The 16,223-nt window shown below is 41.4% G+C and overlaps 2 protein-coding genes across 5 annotated transcripts in view; one reads left to right on the forward strand and one right to left on the reverse strand.

Moving 5' to 3' along the window:
• Positions 1-16,223, reverse strand: part of TNFRSF17 (TNF receptor superfamily member 17) — a 140,563-nt gene that overhangs the window by 98,261 nt on the left and 26,079 nt on the right. The window contains exon 2 of one of the 2 annotated variants that reach the window (XM_032242739.1): positions 52-148. The gene's annotated coding sequence lies outside the window, so the exon portion shown is untranslated. Of the gene's footprint in view, positions 1-51; positions 207-16,223 lie in introns of those variants that run through there. The other variant, XM_032242738.1, reaches the window with a different exon arrangement.
• Positions 1-16,223, forward strand: part of GSPT1 (G1 to S phase transition 1) — a 40,083-nt gene that overhangs the window by 11,987 nt on the left and 11,873 nt on the right. For 2 of the 3 annotated variants that reach the window (XM_032242734.1, XM_032242732.1), the window contains exons 2-7: positions 6,684-6,725; positions 6,836-6,877; positions 8,008-8,235; positions 9,695-9,728; positions 13,239-13,316; positions 15,495-15,675. In XM_032242734.1, coding sequence (XP_032098625.1) covers positions 6,856-6,877; positions 8,008-8,235; positions 9,695-9,728; positions 13,239-13,316; positions 15,495-15,675 — 543 coding nt within the window. In that variant the 5' untranslated portion in view covers positions 6,684-6,725; positions 6,836-6,855. The remainder of the gene's footprint in view (positions 1-6,683; positions 6,726-6,835; positions 6,878-8,007; positions 8,236-9,694; positions 9,729-13,238; positions 13,317-15,494; positions 15,676-16,223) is intronic. The other variant, XM_032242733.1, reaches the window with a different exon arrangement.

Below are 16,223 nucleotides of genomic sequence, written 5' to 3' on the forward strand. Positions count from 1 at the left end.
AACATCTGTGTTTAAAACATGTAACTTGAATCAAAACATAGCTTTTCTTACCTGTCGTGATATCTGTGGCCTTGACTGACATATGTTGTGTCAATGTGCTGGCCAAGTAGAATTTTCCATATTCAAGTCCTTTGGTCCATGATCAAAGCTTTAAAAAAAAATTGTATACCTTTTTTAAAAATTGAAGCAAAACCCACATAACATAAACTGGCCAGGTGCAGTGGGTCACGACTGTAATCCCAGCACTTTGGGAGACTGAGGTGGGAAGATCACGAGGCCAGGAGATCCAGATCATCCTTGCCAACACGGTGAAACTCTGTCTCTACTTAAATACAAAAAATTAGCCAATCGTTGTGGCGTATACCTGTAGTCCCAGCTACTCTGGAGGCTGAGGCAGGGGAATCGCTTGAACTTGGCAGGCGGAGGTTGCAGTGAGCCGAGATGGTGCCACTGCACTACAGTCTGGGCGACAGAGCAAGACTCTGTTTCAAAAAACAAAAACATAAAACTAACCACTTTAAAGTGAATATTTCAGTGGCATTTAGTATATTCACACTGTGTTGTGCAACCAGCACTTCCATGTAGCTCTAAAACATTTCCTTTTTTTTTTTTCCTTTGAGACAGGGTCTTATTCAGATTGACTGCAGTGCAGCGATCTTGGGTCACTGCAACCTCCACCTCTGGGTTCAAGTGATCCTTCCACCTCAGCCTCCCAAGTAGCTGGCACTACAGACATGTGCCACCACACCAAGCTAATTTTTAATTTCTTTTTTTTTTTGAGACAGAGTCTTGATCTGTTGCCCAGGTTAGAGTAAGGTGGTGCGATTTTGGCTCACTGCAACCTCCACCTCCAGGTTCAAGCGATTCTCCTGCCTCAGCCTCCTGAGTAGCTAGGATTATAGGCACCCATCACCATGCCCGGCTAATTTTTGTATTTTTTTTTTAGTAGAGACAGAGTTTTGCCATGTTGACCAGGCTGGTCTCAAACTCGACCCCGTGATCTGCCTGCCTTGGCTTCCCAAATTGCTGGGATTAGTCATGAGCCACCATGCCTGACCTTAAATTTTTTATAGAAACAGGATTTCATTGTGTTTCCCAGACTGGTCTCCAACTCCTGGGCTTAAGCAGTCCACCACCTTAGCCTCCCAAAGTGCTGGGATTACAGGTGTGAGCCACTGCGCCTGGCCTCCAAAATATTTTAATCACCCCAAAAGGAAACCCATATTGATTTTGCAGTTACTGCCCACTCTCTCTCAGCTTCTGGAAGCCACCAATCTTTTCTGTCTCTGTAGATTTACCTCTTCTGAATATTTCATATCAATGGAATCACAGAATATGTGGCCTTTGTGTTGTTTCACCATAATCAAATTTTAAGTATCAATTTTAACATCCAGTTCATCAGGCCAGGTGTGGTGGCTTATCCCTGTAATCCCAGCACTTTGGGAGCCGAGAAGGGCGAATCACATGAGGTAAGGAGTTTGAGACCATCCTGGTCAACATGGTAAAACCCCATCTCTACTAAAAATACAAAAAATTAGCTGGGCATGGTGGCGCGTGCCTGTAATCCCAGCTACTCAGGAGGCTGAGGCAGGAGAATTGCCTGAACCCAGGAGGCGGAGGTTGCGGTGAGCCGAGATCGCGCCATTGCACTCCAGCCTGGGTAACAAGAGGGAAACTCCATCTCAAAAAAAAAAAAATACAAAAAATTAGCCAGACATGGTGGGACATGCCTGTTGTCCCAGCTACTTGGGAGGCTGAGGCAGGAGAATTGCTTGAACCCAGGAGTTGGAGGTTGCAGTGAGGTGAGATATTGCCATTGCACTCCAACTTGGGCAACAAGAGGGAAACTCCGTCTCAAAAAGAAAAAAAAATCCAGTTATCATTTGTGTCACAGGCAGTATTGTTGGTGGCTGTCTTCTGGTAAAGTCTTTTCATGTTTTAAGATTTGAGGTAGTATACTAAATATCACAGTCAATTCATTAAACTTCCTTTATTATAAATTATACTGTAAATTTTTCCTTTTTCTTTTTTTTTTTTTGAGATGGAATTTTGTTCTTGTTGCTTCGGCTGGAGTGCACTTGTCTGATCTCAGCTCAGTGCAACCTCTGCCTCCCAGGTTCAAGCAATTCTCCTGCCTTAGTTTCCAGAGTAGTTGGGATTACAGGCACATGCCACCACACCTGGCTAATTTTTAATTTTTAGTAGAGATGGGGTTTCATCCTATTGGTCAGGCTGGTCTCAAACCCCCGACCTCAGGTGATCCACCTGCCTTGGCCTCCCAAAATGCTGGGATCACAGGCATGAGCCACTGTGCTCAGCGTAGTTTTTTTTTTCTCTGTCATCTCAGAGATGGTTTTTTTTTTTGAGACGGAGTTTCACTCTTGTTACCCAGGCTGGAGTGCAATGGCGCGATCTCGGTTCACCGCAACCTCCGCCTCCTGGGTTCAGGCAATTCTCCTGCCTCAACCTCCTGAGTAGCTGGGATTACAGGCATGCGCCACCATGCCCAGCTAATGTTTTTTATTTTTAGTAGAGATGGGGGTTTCACCATGTTGACCAGGATGGTCTCGATCTCTTGACCTCGTGATCCACCCGCCTCGGCCTCCCAAAGTGCTGGGATTACAGGCTTGAGCCACCGCGCCCGGCCTCTCTCTTTTTTTTGAGACAGGGTTTCACTCTGTCATCCAGCCTGGAATGCAGTGGTGCAATCTTGGCTCACTACAACCTCTGTTACCTGGTCTTAAGCAGTTCTCCTGTCTCAGCCTCCTGAGTAGCTGGGACTACAAGCGTTGATCTATATCCCCAGCCTAATTTTTGTATTTTTTATAGAGATGGGGTTCGCCATGTTGCCCAAGCTGGTCTCAATCTTAGTTTTTCCTTTTAATTTGGGGAATGGCAGTTGCACTCAGTGGTATGCTCTGACAGCTTTTTCACTTTTAAAATAGTTAATAAAGGTGTGTCTAAACATAGAGATAACATTGGAAAATTTGAAACCATAATTTCATTCCTTGGGAGGGTTTCTAACTTCTTTTACTAGCAGCTGTGAACAGCGCAGGATGTGAGAAATTACATCCTAATCATCTATTTCTTAACCATGAACAGTTCAATTAACGAAAATTCTAAGCCCATGTTCATTAGTGGCCATTAAAATCTGGATGTCATATGCATCACGAATTAGACCAGAGTAGAATGAACAAGTAAGGATTTACTGTGTGTACATGAAGATGGTAGAAATATATATATCGGTTTTATTTATACTTTTTCAGATAAGGTGTCACTCTCTCGCCCAGGCTGGAGTGCAGAGGTGCAATCACAACTCATTGCAGCCTTGACCTCCCTGGCTCAGCCTCCTGAGCAGCTGGGACTACAGGCACATGCCACCACTCTGGCAAATTTTTTTTTTTATACAGATGGGGTTTTGCCATGTTGCCCAGGCTGGTCTCAAACTCCTGCCATCCTCCCACCTGGACAGCCAGAGGGTTGGGACTACAGGCATGAGCCACCATGCCCAACCCATTTTCAACTTATGATCCATTGTAAGTTCAGGAGCCATCTGTATTGTAAATCTAATGGTGCTAGGAACTAAGTGGTCAGATGTAAGTACTGTTTTGTTTTGAAAAGCTGTTAGAGTTAGGGATACACTTGAGAGTGGTGGGGAAACATACCATACCAATCATATTCTTGTATGAAGATACGCGGTACATCATAACTGTATGTCCATTATAGCTTAGTTTACTTGTACACTGATTTTCAGCAGGGCCTATCTGAGGAAGGGGGAGATGGCACTTGCATAACTTTGAAATGCCTGCAGTTGATTCTGATGTGCCTGTATGTTAGATGGTAGTGATTACACGATCTGTTTCATGGGGCTTTTGGTGGGGATGAGCTAGTTATCGGCACATAGGGCTCAATAAAAATTAGTTAGAGCAAATTGCTACCACCTACAGCCCTACCCCCAATGCAATATGGATTTGTGAGTCCTTTTTAATCCTTGTCTGGCCCATAATAGATACTTAATACATATTTATTTATATTAATTATTTTTTTTTTTTGAGATGGAGTTTTACTTTTGTTGCCCAACCTGGAGTACAGTGATGCGATCCTGGCTCACTGTAACCTCTGCCTTCTAGGTTCAAGCAGTTCTCTTGCCTCGGCCTCCCCAATAGCTGAGATTACAGGTGTAATGCCATGCCTAGTTAATTTTTTTGTATTTTTAGTAGAGATGGAATTTCACCATGTTGGCCAGGCTGGTCTTGAACTCTGGAATTTCACCATGTTTGCTACGCTGGTCTTGAACTCCTAAACTCAAATGATCTGCCCCCCATCGGCCTCCCAGAAAAAGTGCTGGGATTACAGGCATGAGCCACCTTGTCTGGCTAATACTCAGTACATATTGGTAGGATTGAGTTGGAGTAGTTTTATAGCAGGTGGACACTGACATTTGTTGAATGTCTTCTACATGCCAGAAGTTCTTTAATTGATACCAAACAAATTATTCTCTCACTTATTCCCATAAACTCCTCAACAATCCTCTCCTTGACCTCCCTGGTTAGATGGTTTATCATGCCCACAATTTCAATGGAATAAATGTATTCACAGCTTGTGATAAGCCAGGAGTTAAACCTAGGAGTCAGCTCAGTTCCAGGCTCTGAGAGTACCCCATCCTGTCACTTCCTTTCTAGGTTGGCCTATGAACTCTCAGTACTGCCTGGCTTTCTCTGAAAACTGAGTAATTTTTCTTTACCTTACCCTTAAACTTTTCTTCAAAATAGAAAAGCAAAAAAAGAAAGATTAATCTGTATTGTATCTGAAGTACATTTTCTCTCTCCTTCCAAACGAGGTTCAAATGAGTTTCCCCCATTTGTGAATATGCTGCTCATCCCACAGCTTGGGGTCATCTTAGACCTTCTGCTCTCCCTTTCTCCCAACTCCTGTCAGGTGTAGCCCTCCTGCCCTCCCAGTTGAATTGTTTAGTTGTCTCCATGGCATGCTTTCTTGCAGTGGTGATGCAGGTCTTCCCGCCTCTGGGGCTTTTCCCACTCTAGTTCATGTAGTTTAACCTGCATGAAAAAGATCTTCCTGAGTGACAATCTGAGCCTGTCACTTAAAAAAAAGCGGCCGGGCGCGGTGGCTCACGCCTGTAATCCCAGCACTTTGGGAGGCCGAGGCAGGTGGATCACAAGGTCAAGAGATTGAGAGCATCCTGGTCAACATGGTGAAACCCCGTCTCTACTAAAAATACAAAAATTCAGCTGGGCATGGTGGCGTGTGCCTGTAATCCCAGCTACTCAGGAGGCTGAGGCAGGAGAATTGCCTGAACCTAGGAGGCGGAGGTTGTGGTGAGCCGAGATCGTGCCATTGCACTCCAGCCTGGGTAACAAGAGCGAAACTCCGTCTCAAAAAAAAAAAAAAAGCAACTTGGTTATTTTTTACCTATTAGGGGCAGGAAATGACTTTACTCCATATTTGATGCTATTGAAGGTTGGGCCCAAAATACTTTTTCTTGACTCTTACAGGTGTTGATCCTTTCCGGGCAATAATTTTGCAGGTTACACATTCATTATTTTTTCATACTTGCTGTGCATGATTTGTGTGATTTAATTCTTTGGTGTCTTTTTCTGTCGTGGAGATTCTTTAAAGCAGGGGCACATTCATATTGGAGTATAATTTAGGTTTGTCTCTATCTGACACACTAAAATACAAAACGCAGACTTAGATATTTGGCTTTTAGTATGTATTTCTCCTGCATCTCTTCCAGTAATGTCATAAGTAAATTTGCAGTGTTGCAACTGGTAACTGGATTGTTGCTTGGTCTTAGAGTTCTAGTGTAGGAAAAAATTGGCATCACTGGAATCACCTTTTCTGCAGCTGTTTTAAGGGCTTATATGTATTTTAGGGCTTTATACAAATGTCATTTATCTTATTGGTATTTTATTCATTCAGGGATTTTGATAACATGAGTATGGAATACTAAAAAGGGCTAATCACAGGCCAGGCATGGTGGCTTACACCTGTAATCCTGGCACTTGGGGAGGCCGAGGCGGGTAGATCACCTGAGGTTGGGAGTTGAGACCAGCGTGACCAACATAGAGAAACCCTGTCTATACTAAAAATATAAAATTAGCCGGGCGTGGTGGCATGCACCTCTAATCCCAGCTACTTGGGAGGCTGAGACAGGAGAATCACTTAAATCTGGGAGGAGGAGGTTGCGGTGAGCCGAGATCGCACAGTTGCACTCCAGCCTGTGCAACAAGAGCGAAACTCAGTGTCAAAACAAAAGGGGGGATAATCACAGCCTTCTTGGGCTAGATTTCCAAGAGAGAATCTAGACGTAGATTTGTATTTGTTGAGCACATCTCTAATTTGTGCTGAGCTGCAGATTATTACTTTGACATTATCTGTGAAGAAAAGGTTTATAAAGCAAATCAAAAGAACAAGCATGCTTTTATGAATACATTGAAACTACTGAAAATGTTTCAAAATTGGCTGTAATTGGTAGAATTTTGAAAAATAGGTTAAGCAGAGACTTCTAATTTGAAGGCCTGAGTTAGCTGCCATTGATCTGGGTTACTGATTGAGGCTTCTGTTGTGTTATTGAACTTCTATTTTTACTATATATTAAAAGATAAGTGAAATGGATGGATAAATGTCAATTTTTAATAGAACTCATTTCTGTTAAACAGCACCTGTGGAATCATCTCAAGAGGAGCAGTCATTGTGTGAAGGTAATAATGTACTCTGTGAAAGTCTACTTAAGAAAACATTAGGTTGTCTATGGTGTGTAAAGCTGGATACTGTTTTGTAAATATATATTATATCTCAATCTCTTGTCTAGGTTCAAATTCAGCAGTTAGCATGGAACTTTCAGAACCTGTTGGTAAGAAAATTTCTGTCCATATTAATACAGTAATATGAAACTTTCACTCTCAAGATTTAAGGTGCAAATGTAAGTGTTATCATTATCGTAATGACTACATTTAAGACACATTAAGTCTTTGCTATTAGTATTTAGAAAGCAGAACAAACTAGGCACTAGCACTGCCTTGATAAACTTAGTGATTCCAAATACAATTGAGTGGAGGAATGCTAAAGTCAATTTAAATACCTGTACACATTCTGTTTTCTTTTTCTTTTTTATTTCACCTGAGTGCAGGTGGGCTAAGGCTGAAAAGGGCGTTAGCCGTACACATTCTATTTTCTTGGTGAAAAATGTTCTTCCTTTTTACAACTTTATTGTTTTTTTTTTTTTTTTTTGAGACGGAGTTTCACTCTTGTTACCCAGGCTGGAGTGCAATGGCGCGATCTCGGCTCACCGCAACCTCCGCCTCCTGGGTTCAGGCAATTCTCCTGCCTCAGCCTCCTGAGTAGCTGGGATTACAGGCACGCGCCACCATGCCCAGCTAATTTTTTGTATTTTTAGTAGAGACGGGGTTTCACCATGTTGACCAGGATGGTTTCGATCTCTTGACCTCGTGATCCACCCGCCTCGGCCTCCCTAAGTACTAGGATTACAGGCTTGAGCCACCGCGCCCGGCCTACAACTTTATTGTTAAGGGTTTTATGTTCCCAGGGTGATTAGAATTGATGCCAAAGTTTTATTACTTAAAGAAAATACCTCCCAAATCCTTTGATACTTTTCCTGTGTCACGATTTCTTTCCTTTTTTTTCCCTATTATCAGGCCGTCTCAATACTGAAATAATTAGGCTGTCGGGAATGTTAGAACTCTTGTTTATATTTTGTTTGTCCTTATGAAAATGAAGCTTTGCTAAAATAACAATCTTTCATAGCCTATGAGTCAGAGCTCTCTGATCTGATATCAGCAGTGAGGCTGCCTTGAAAGCTGTCAACCATTTCTGTTATGAAAGAGGTTTTCCTGCTTTTGTGTCACTGGGCATTAGAACATGAAACTATATATGCAAAGTTCCATTTGTTGTTTTAAATTATGTATTTTAAAGTATAGATTATAAGTCTTTTTCAGAGTACTAAGTTAAAATGCCTTCCTTCAGTAGAAAATGGAGAGACAGAAATGTCCCCAGAAGAATCATGGGAGCACAAAGAAGAAATAAGTGAAGCAGAGCCAGGGAGTGGTTCCTTGGGAGATGGAAGGCCACCAGAGGAAAGTACCCATGAAATGATGGAGGAGGAAGAGGAAATCCCAAAACCTAAATCTGTGGTTGCACCGCCTGGTGCTCCTAAGAAAGAGCATGTAAATGTAGTATTCATTGGGCATGTAGGTGAGTTGCATTCATGGCAATTAAAGTTACTGATACATCAAACATAGAACATCCTTTTTAGATACTTGGAGGTGTTTAGTGAAACTGAAGTGAATTAATTGAAAATGTCTTGATTTTTAACTTGCTGGATTTTTTTTAGCTAGCAAAAACTTGCAAGTAGTTTTTCTTGAAGTTTAGGCATCAACTTCAAGAAAATGTAATGGCATAGGTGCTGGAAGAAAACTTTCAGTAGATTGTATGTGACATATAATTAGACTATTGACCATTGATGGTGGTTCAGCATAGTATGATATCAATTAATACCTTAGAAAACGTGCCTTTTTTTAATATGAACCTCAGTTAACTTGTTAATTTTAATGGGATTGATCTTAGTAGATAGCTTAATTTTGTGTGAAGCAAAAAATCAATAGTTTGGAGTAATTTCTGGTTGCTTGCCAGGTTGCTGGTTTAGTGAAAAACAAAAGAACAAATTTGAAAGAGTAAAGGTGTGACAGGGTGCAGTGGCTCATACCTTTAATCCCAGCACTTTGGGAGGTCCAAGCGGGCAGATCACAAGGTCAGGAGTTCGAGATCAGCCTGGCAAACATGGTGAAACCTCATCTCTACTATAAATACAAAGATTAGCTGGGCATAGTGGAGCACGCCTGTAATCCCAGCTACTCAGGAGCGTGGGGCAGGAGAATTGCTTGAACCCAGGAGGCGAAGGTTGTAGTGAGCTGAGATAGCACCATTGCACTCCAGCTCTGGGGAACAGAGCAAGACTCCATCGTGAAAACAAAAAACAAGAAAAAAAGAAACTGTAAAGGAGCACATACCCTATTTGCTGTAAGTGAAAAGAAAAGCACCTAAATGTAGTTCACAGCTCTTCAGCTGCGTTTGCTCTCTGAAACTCCTCTTGGGGAATTTATATTCTGTTGCCCCTGTGCTTTCAGAGTAACCTGTTAAAAAATTATTTCCTTTATCAGTAAAGTATTTCTAAGTCATTATTGAGCCTCATTTTATTTTTTCTTTCTTTTCGCTCTTGTGGCCCAAGCTGGAGTGTAATGGCGTGATCTTGGCTCACTGCAACCTCTGTCTCCTGGGTTCATGCAGTTTTCCTGCCTCAGCTTTCCAAGTAGCTGGGATTACAGGCGCCCACCATCACACCTAGCTAATTTTTGTATTTTTTACTAGAGATGGGGGGGTTTCACCATGTTGGTCAGGCTGGTCTCGAACTCCTGACCTCAGGTGATCCACCCACCTCACTCAGCCTACCAAAGTGCTGGGATTACAGGCGTGAGCCACTGGGTCCATCCTTGAGCCTCATTTTCAAAAGGAGAAGGGTAATGAACTAGGATTTATGCACCACCAAATTCATTTGGAAGATTTAATTATGTATGTTAAAGGTCGCTGTTGTTTGCATATGTAGCCATTGGTTTTTGTTTTTAACGTCTGGTTTGCATGTTTATCTTACTTTTAGATGCTGGCAAGTCAACTATTGGAGGACAAATAATGTAAGTCTGTATTTTTTGTTAAATAACAGAGTTAGTGTGATTGAATTTTAGGCATTGTAAACATTCATACAGTCACATAAAGGAGATAAAAAGGGTCCTCCCAAGAAAAATAAATAATAAAATTACTGGGAGGTAATACTGATGTTAAGAAGTGATTTTTGGCCTGGTGTAGTGGAACACACCTGTAATGCCAGCATTTTGAGGCTAAGGTGGGAGGATCACTTGATTTGAGGTTTGAGTTTGAGACCAGCCTGGGCAACACAGTGAGACTCTGTCTCTAATTTAAAAAAAAAAAAAAAAGTAGTTTTTGTAATGTGATTATTGCTAGTGTTAAATGTGGTTTCTGAAAGCTTTTTACATTTTTAAAAAATAAAAAATGAACATAGAACCCTTGGAACCCTAAATTATGGGAAATCTTGGTCTACTTTGAACGTAATATACATGGGAATAACAAGCCATCTCTCGAATCTGGTGAATGGGGCAAGTGTTTTTTCCTCATTCATCAGCTCCTTAAATGTTTATGGATTTAATAAAAAAGATATATAGACCAGCTAACATGCTAAGATAATTTTTTGATCATATTATAGAAATTTTCTGGGTAGGAAATTACCGTGGCTGGCCTCTAGTAAAGCATTTTAGTATTGACAAATCTTGATAATTAAAGAATCCTAAATTTTTAATTGCTTCACTAAATTAGGCCCATTTCTTCAAACTGTGTAATCATAGGGCCTTAGAGGGCATGCCATCATCTTACCTAAATAATTTTTTTTTTTGGGGGGGGGGGGATATAGGGTCTCATTCTGTCACCAAGGCTGGAGTGCAGTGGCATGATTTTGACTCACTGCAGCCTTGACTTCCTGGGCCCAAGCAATCCTTCCACTTCAGCCTCCCAAGTAGGTGGGACGACTACAGGTGCATGCGACCAGGCCTGGTTAATTGGTTAATTTTTTAACTTTTTATAGAGGTAAGGTTTTGCCAGGTTGCCCAAGCTGGTCTTGACCTCTTAGGTCAAGTGATCTGCCCACCTCTGCCTCCCAAAGTGCTGGGATACAGGTGTGATTAACCACCCCTGACTAATCATCATTGGTAATATTGCCAGTTACTTCTGAACATTTCCACAACAGAGACCCTAAGACAGGCTGTTAAACAAAGGTCCTGTCACAGCCATTAGATGTTATGATTTAAGACAGTGTATAGGCCGGGCGCGGTGGCTCAAGCCTGTAATCCCAGCACTTTGGGAGGCCGAGGCGGGTGGATCACGAGGTCAAGAGATCGAGACCATCCTGGTCAACACGGTGAAACCCCGTCTCTACTAAAACTACAAAAAATTAGCTGGGCATGGTGGCACGTGCCTGTAATCCCAGCTACTCAGGAGGCTGAGGCAGGAGAATTGCCTGAACCCAGGAGGCGGAGGTTGCGGTGAGCCGAGATCGCGCCATTGCACTCCAGCCTGGGTAACAAGAGTGAAACTCCGTCTCAAAAAAAAAAAAAAAAAAAAGACAGTGTATATGTTTTGGTGATGGGCTGTAATTTTGGTGGCATCACATAGGGTTTTCACATGCAAATGCTTAGGTGCAATGCACTATGGATGTTTACATGGAAAACACAGATGAAAGCTATAGGGAAAGGAGGGCTTTGTTTTGGATTGAGTCAAAGGAAGTATGCATTACTAAAGAACTATACTAAAACTGTGATCTCATTTTGACAAGTAATATTAACAAGACTTCATTGCCTAGACAACATTGTTACAATTTTTTTTCTTTTCTATGGTACCTATATTTACATTTACTTTTGTGTGTGTGTGTGTGTGAGACGGAGTTTTGCTCTGTCACCCAGGCTGGAGTGCAGTGGCGTGATCTCAGCTCACTACAACCGCCGCCTCCCTGGTTCAAATGATTCTCCTGCCTTAGCTTCCCAAGTAGCTGGGATTACAAGTGCCTGCCACAAGGCCCAACTAACTTTTTGTATTTTAATTACGGATGGGGTGGGGATTTCAATGTGTTAGCTAGGATGGTCTTCATCTTCTGACCTCATGATCCACCTGCCTCAGCCTCCCAAAGTGTTGGGATTACAGGCATGAGCCATTGCACCCGGCCTAATTTTATTTTTAAATTTACTTGGCTGGGCTTGGTTGCTCATACCACTGCCAAGGCGGAAGCCTTGAGCCTGGGCTTCAAGAACAGCCTGGACAACATCATGAGACCCTCATTTCTATAAAATATACAAATAAAACTATATTTATTTTAAGAAACAGGGTCTTGCTGTGTTGCCCAGGCTGGTGGGCAGTGGCTATTTATAGGAGGATCGTAGCACACTATAGCTTAAAACTCCTCTGCTCAACTGATCCTCCTACCTCAGCCTCCCAAGTAGCTAGGACTACACACATGTACCACCACGCCGATCTTATATTTACCTACAAAAAAACAAAACTTCTATATTCTGAAATAATTTTAGATTTACGGAATGGTTGCAAAACAGTACAGGAAGTTCCCTTCATTCATCCTGCCCTGATGTTAACATCTTATAACCATTTTTATTCATCAAAACTTCCTTATTACTGGTGAAATTAGTCATAATTACTTGGTTAAGGTGTCATCTGTCAAGATTGTCCACTATAAGGCTGTTTTTACCTTTATTTTATTCATTTATTTATTTTTGAGAAAGGGTCTCTTTTGCCTATGCTGGAGAGCAACTATATTATCATGGTTCACTGCAGCCTCCACCTCTTGTACTCAGGCAGTCCTCCCCGATCAGCTTCCCAAAGTGCTGAGATTACAAGCATAAGCTACCACACCTGGCCTTTTTTTTTTTTTTTTTTTTTTTTTTAAAGAGACAGGGTCTTGCTCTTAAACACAAGCTAGAGTGCAGTGGTGGAATCATAGCTTACTGTAACCTCAGCTTCCTGAGTAGCTAGGACTACAGGCATGCATCACCACACCTGGCTAATTTTTTAATATTTTGGTAGAGATGGTCTCACTCTGTTGTACTGGCTGGTCTCAAACTCCTGGCCTCAAGGGATCCTCCCACAGTGCTGGGATTATGAGCATGAGCCACCACACCTGGACACTTTATCTTATAATTTCAGACTGTAAATACCCTTTTTTTCACTTAAACTTTCCATTCTTTTAGCATCCACCAGTGCTACTTTACTTTATTCTCTGGCCAGGTGCGGTGGGTCTCATACCTGTAATCGCAGCACTTTGGGAGGCAGAGGCGGGCAGATCATTTGAGGTCAGGAGTTGGAGACCAGCCTGGCCAACACGGTGAAACCCTGTCTCTACTAAAAATACAAAAAATTAGCCAGGTATGGCTAATCCCAGCTACTTGGGAGGCTGAGACAGGAGAACTGCTTGAACCCAGGAGGCAGAGGTTGCAGTGGGCTATCACGCCCACTGCGTTCCAGCCTGGGCAACAGAGCAAGACCCTGTCCCCTCAACGATTTTAACGTTTTTCTCATTCCACTGAGTAATTTGTAATTGTTTACTTATTTTATTCTTTAAATGTTTTCAGGTATTTGACTGGAATGGTTGACAAAAGGACACTTGAAAAGTATGAAAGAGAAGCTAAAGAGAAAAACAGAGAAACTTGGTATAGTACACTTTTATGACATTAATTTTTTTAAGGAAACGGTGTCTACTTAGTGCTTCTGTAGCCTATTAAAATATAAATTGTTGAAGTCTAAAATGGTATAACAGGCCGGGTGCGGTGGCTCACGCCTGTAATCCCAGCACTTTGGGAGGCCGAGGCGGGTGGATCACAAGGTCAAAAGATCGAGACCATCCTGGTCAACATGGTGAAACCCCATCTCTACTAAAAATACAAAACATTAGCTGGGCATGGTGGCACGTGCCTGTAATCCCAGCTACTCAGGAGGCTGAGGCAGGAGAATTGCTTGAACCCAGGAGGCGGAGGTTGCGGTGAGCCGAGATCGCGCCATTGCACTCCAGCCTGGGTAAAAAGAGTGAAACTCCGTCTCAAAAAAAAAATAAAATAAAATGGTATAACAAAGGAAATTTCCCCTGTCTTCATAATACACAGTAGATCAGTTCCTAATGACTTAATAACTTACACAGAGAAATTTGGAAACGATCCATACATCTGGTAATAGACTTAACAGTATTATAAACCATACATTTAATTGGGTCATTCTGCAACCATTAAAAACTGACATTTACACAATTTATAGTTACCATGAATAGAACTTGCATTGTGGTGGCAGTTGGGGGAATAGCAGAAAATGTCACTGTACTTAAGATCTGACCATATGTAAATAAATGCTGGAAACAGAATGGAAAGGAATTGTTGACAGTGGTTGCCTTTGAATGGTGAGAGAGTCAACTTTTTTCTATTTTCTAACATTATTACTACTTTTATTTTTTAAAAGTTAGCAAGCCTTATCTCAATGGGATATTGATAGTCATTTTTTAAAAAATAAAATTATATGCCTCTATAATAAGGGGAAAATGCTAGTCAATTTTGTTCTTGTAAAAAATTGAGTTCATGCTATGAAATACAGATGATGAGGTGATCTAAATTAATGCCTATGATTATGGATGGTTTGAATTTATATGAATTTTTGCTTGGCAGTGTAATACTGAAGCAATGTTTAGCAGGTATCCATTACTCCCACATGGTGGGTTAGTGGCTTTGACTTTTGAAAAATAACCGAGGACAGCTATTTTTTATTTTATTAAAAAGTTTTATTGGGCCAGATGCGGTGATTCACGCCTGTAATCTCAGCACGTTGGGAGGCCGAGGCAGGCAGATCACCTGAGGTCAGGTGTTCGAGACCATCCTGGCCAACATGGTGAAACTCTGTCTTTACTAGACTACAGAAATTAGCCGGGCGTGGTGGTAGGCGCCTGTAATACCGAAGCTACTCGGGAGGCCGAGGCAGGAGAATCACTTGAATCCAGGAGGCGGAGGTTGCACTGAGCCAAGATCATAACCACTATACTTCAGCCTGGGTGACAGAGCAAGACTCTTTCTCAAGACAGCCATTATAAAAATGAAGTAATAAGGGAGTTCATTATCATTTAACGCACAGTGTTAGGCACCATGTATAAAAATGAATAGGAAACCATCTGTTTCATAGGGTCTTCAGTCATTCTGTGATTTTCACAATGTACTGGCACTAGATCACAAACTTTTTTCCTTTGTAGTTACAATGGCATCTGTATTTAGTCTTTCTATGTATGTTGAACTTACAAATAATGTTCTAGACTGTATAATTGATTGTTTATATAAAAGTTGTATGGGTTTGAATCAAAATAATACCAGTTTTATTCTTTCCTTTTTTTTTTTTTTTTTTTTTTTTTTTTTTTTTGAGAAATTCTTGCTCTGTTGCCCAGGCTGGAGTGCAGTGGCATGATCTCGGCTAAACTGCAACCTCTACCTCCGAGGTTCAAGTGATTCTTCTGCCTCAGCTTCCTAAGTAGCTGTGACTACAGGCGTGTACCCTATGCCCAGATAATTTTTGTATTTTCAATACAGACAGGGTTTCGCCATGGTAGCCAGACTTGTCTCGAACTCCTGACCTCAGGTGATCTGTCTGCCTCTGCCTCCCAAGGTGCTGGGATTACAAGCATGAGCCACCACACCCAGCCCTATTCTTTCAATTTTCATTTCACCAATCCTGTTCATGATTTAGATGTTGTGTGGTGTACATAAAGCTGGATGTCATCAATTATATCTTTAATGCTGAAGAATAACCTAAAAACTCTGTTGTTCTTAGGAATATTATTCTTATTTTTGAAATTATTTCAGGTACTTGTCTTGGGCCTTAGACACAAATCAGGAAGAACGAGACAAGGGTAAAACAGTAGAAGTGGGTCGTGCCTATTTTGAAACCGAAAAGAAGCATTTCACAATTCTAGATGCCCCTGGCCACAAGAGTTTTGTCCCAAATATGATTGGTGGAGCCTCTCAAGCTGATTTGGCTGTGCTGGTAAGAAAGACATTTCCAATCCATCTGTATATTTGTTAGCAGCCCTGCTTATATCTTTAAATTTCAATTTGTCTTTTAAAAATTTTATCTTCTAAAAGCTCAAATTCAGGTTGCAGTGAAATAAATTGATATACACGGTCACAATTTTCATCATACTAATCTGTTCCAGAAATCTTCAGAATTTGATTTACTTCAGAAAATATGTTTCACCTTTTCTCTCCTGTTGTTTTTATCTATTACCATGTCAGAACTTAGTGTCCATTAAATGCCAAGCCCACTGTTAGGCACCATGTGTAAAAAATGAATAGGAAACCATCTGTTTCATAAGGTCATCAGTCATTCTGTGCTTTTCACAATGTACTGGCACTAGATCACAAATTTTTTTTTTTTTTTTTTTTTTAAATTTTCAGTTTTTTTTTTTTTTTTGTTTTTGTTTTTGTTTTTGTTTTTGTTTTTTTTGGGACGGAGTTTCGCTCTCGTTACCCAGGCTGGAGTGCAATGGCGCGATCTCGGCTCACCGCAACCTCCGCCTCCTGGGTTCAGGCAAT

This window comes from Sapajus apella, unplaced genomic scaffold (assembly GCF_009761245.1).
Source record: "Sapajus apella isolate SASKATOON/1434 unplaced genomic scaffold, GSC_monkey_1.0 scaffold51, whole genome shotgun sequence".
Lineage (NCBI taxonomy): Eukaryota > Metazoa > Chordata > Mammalia > Primates > Cebidae > Sapajus > Sapajus apella.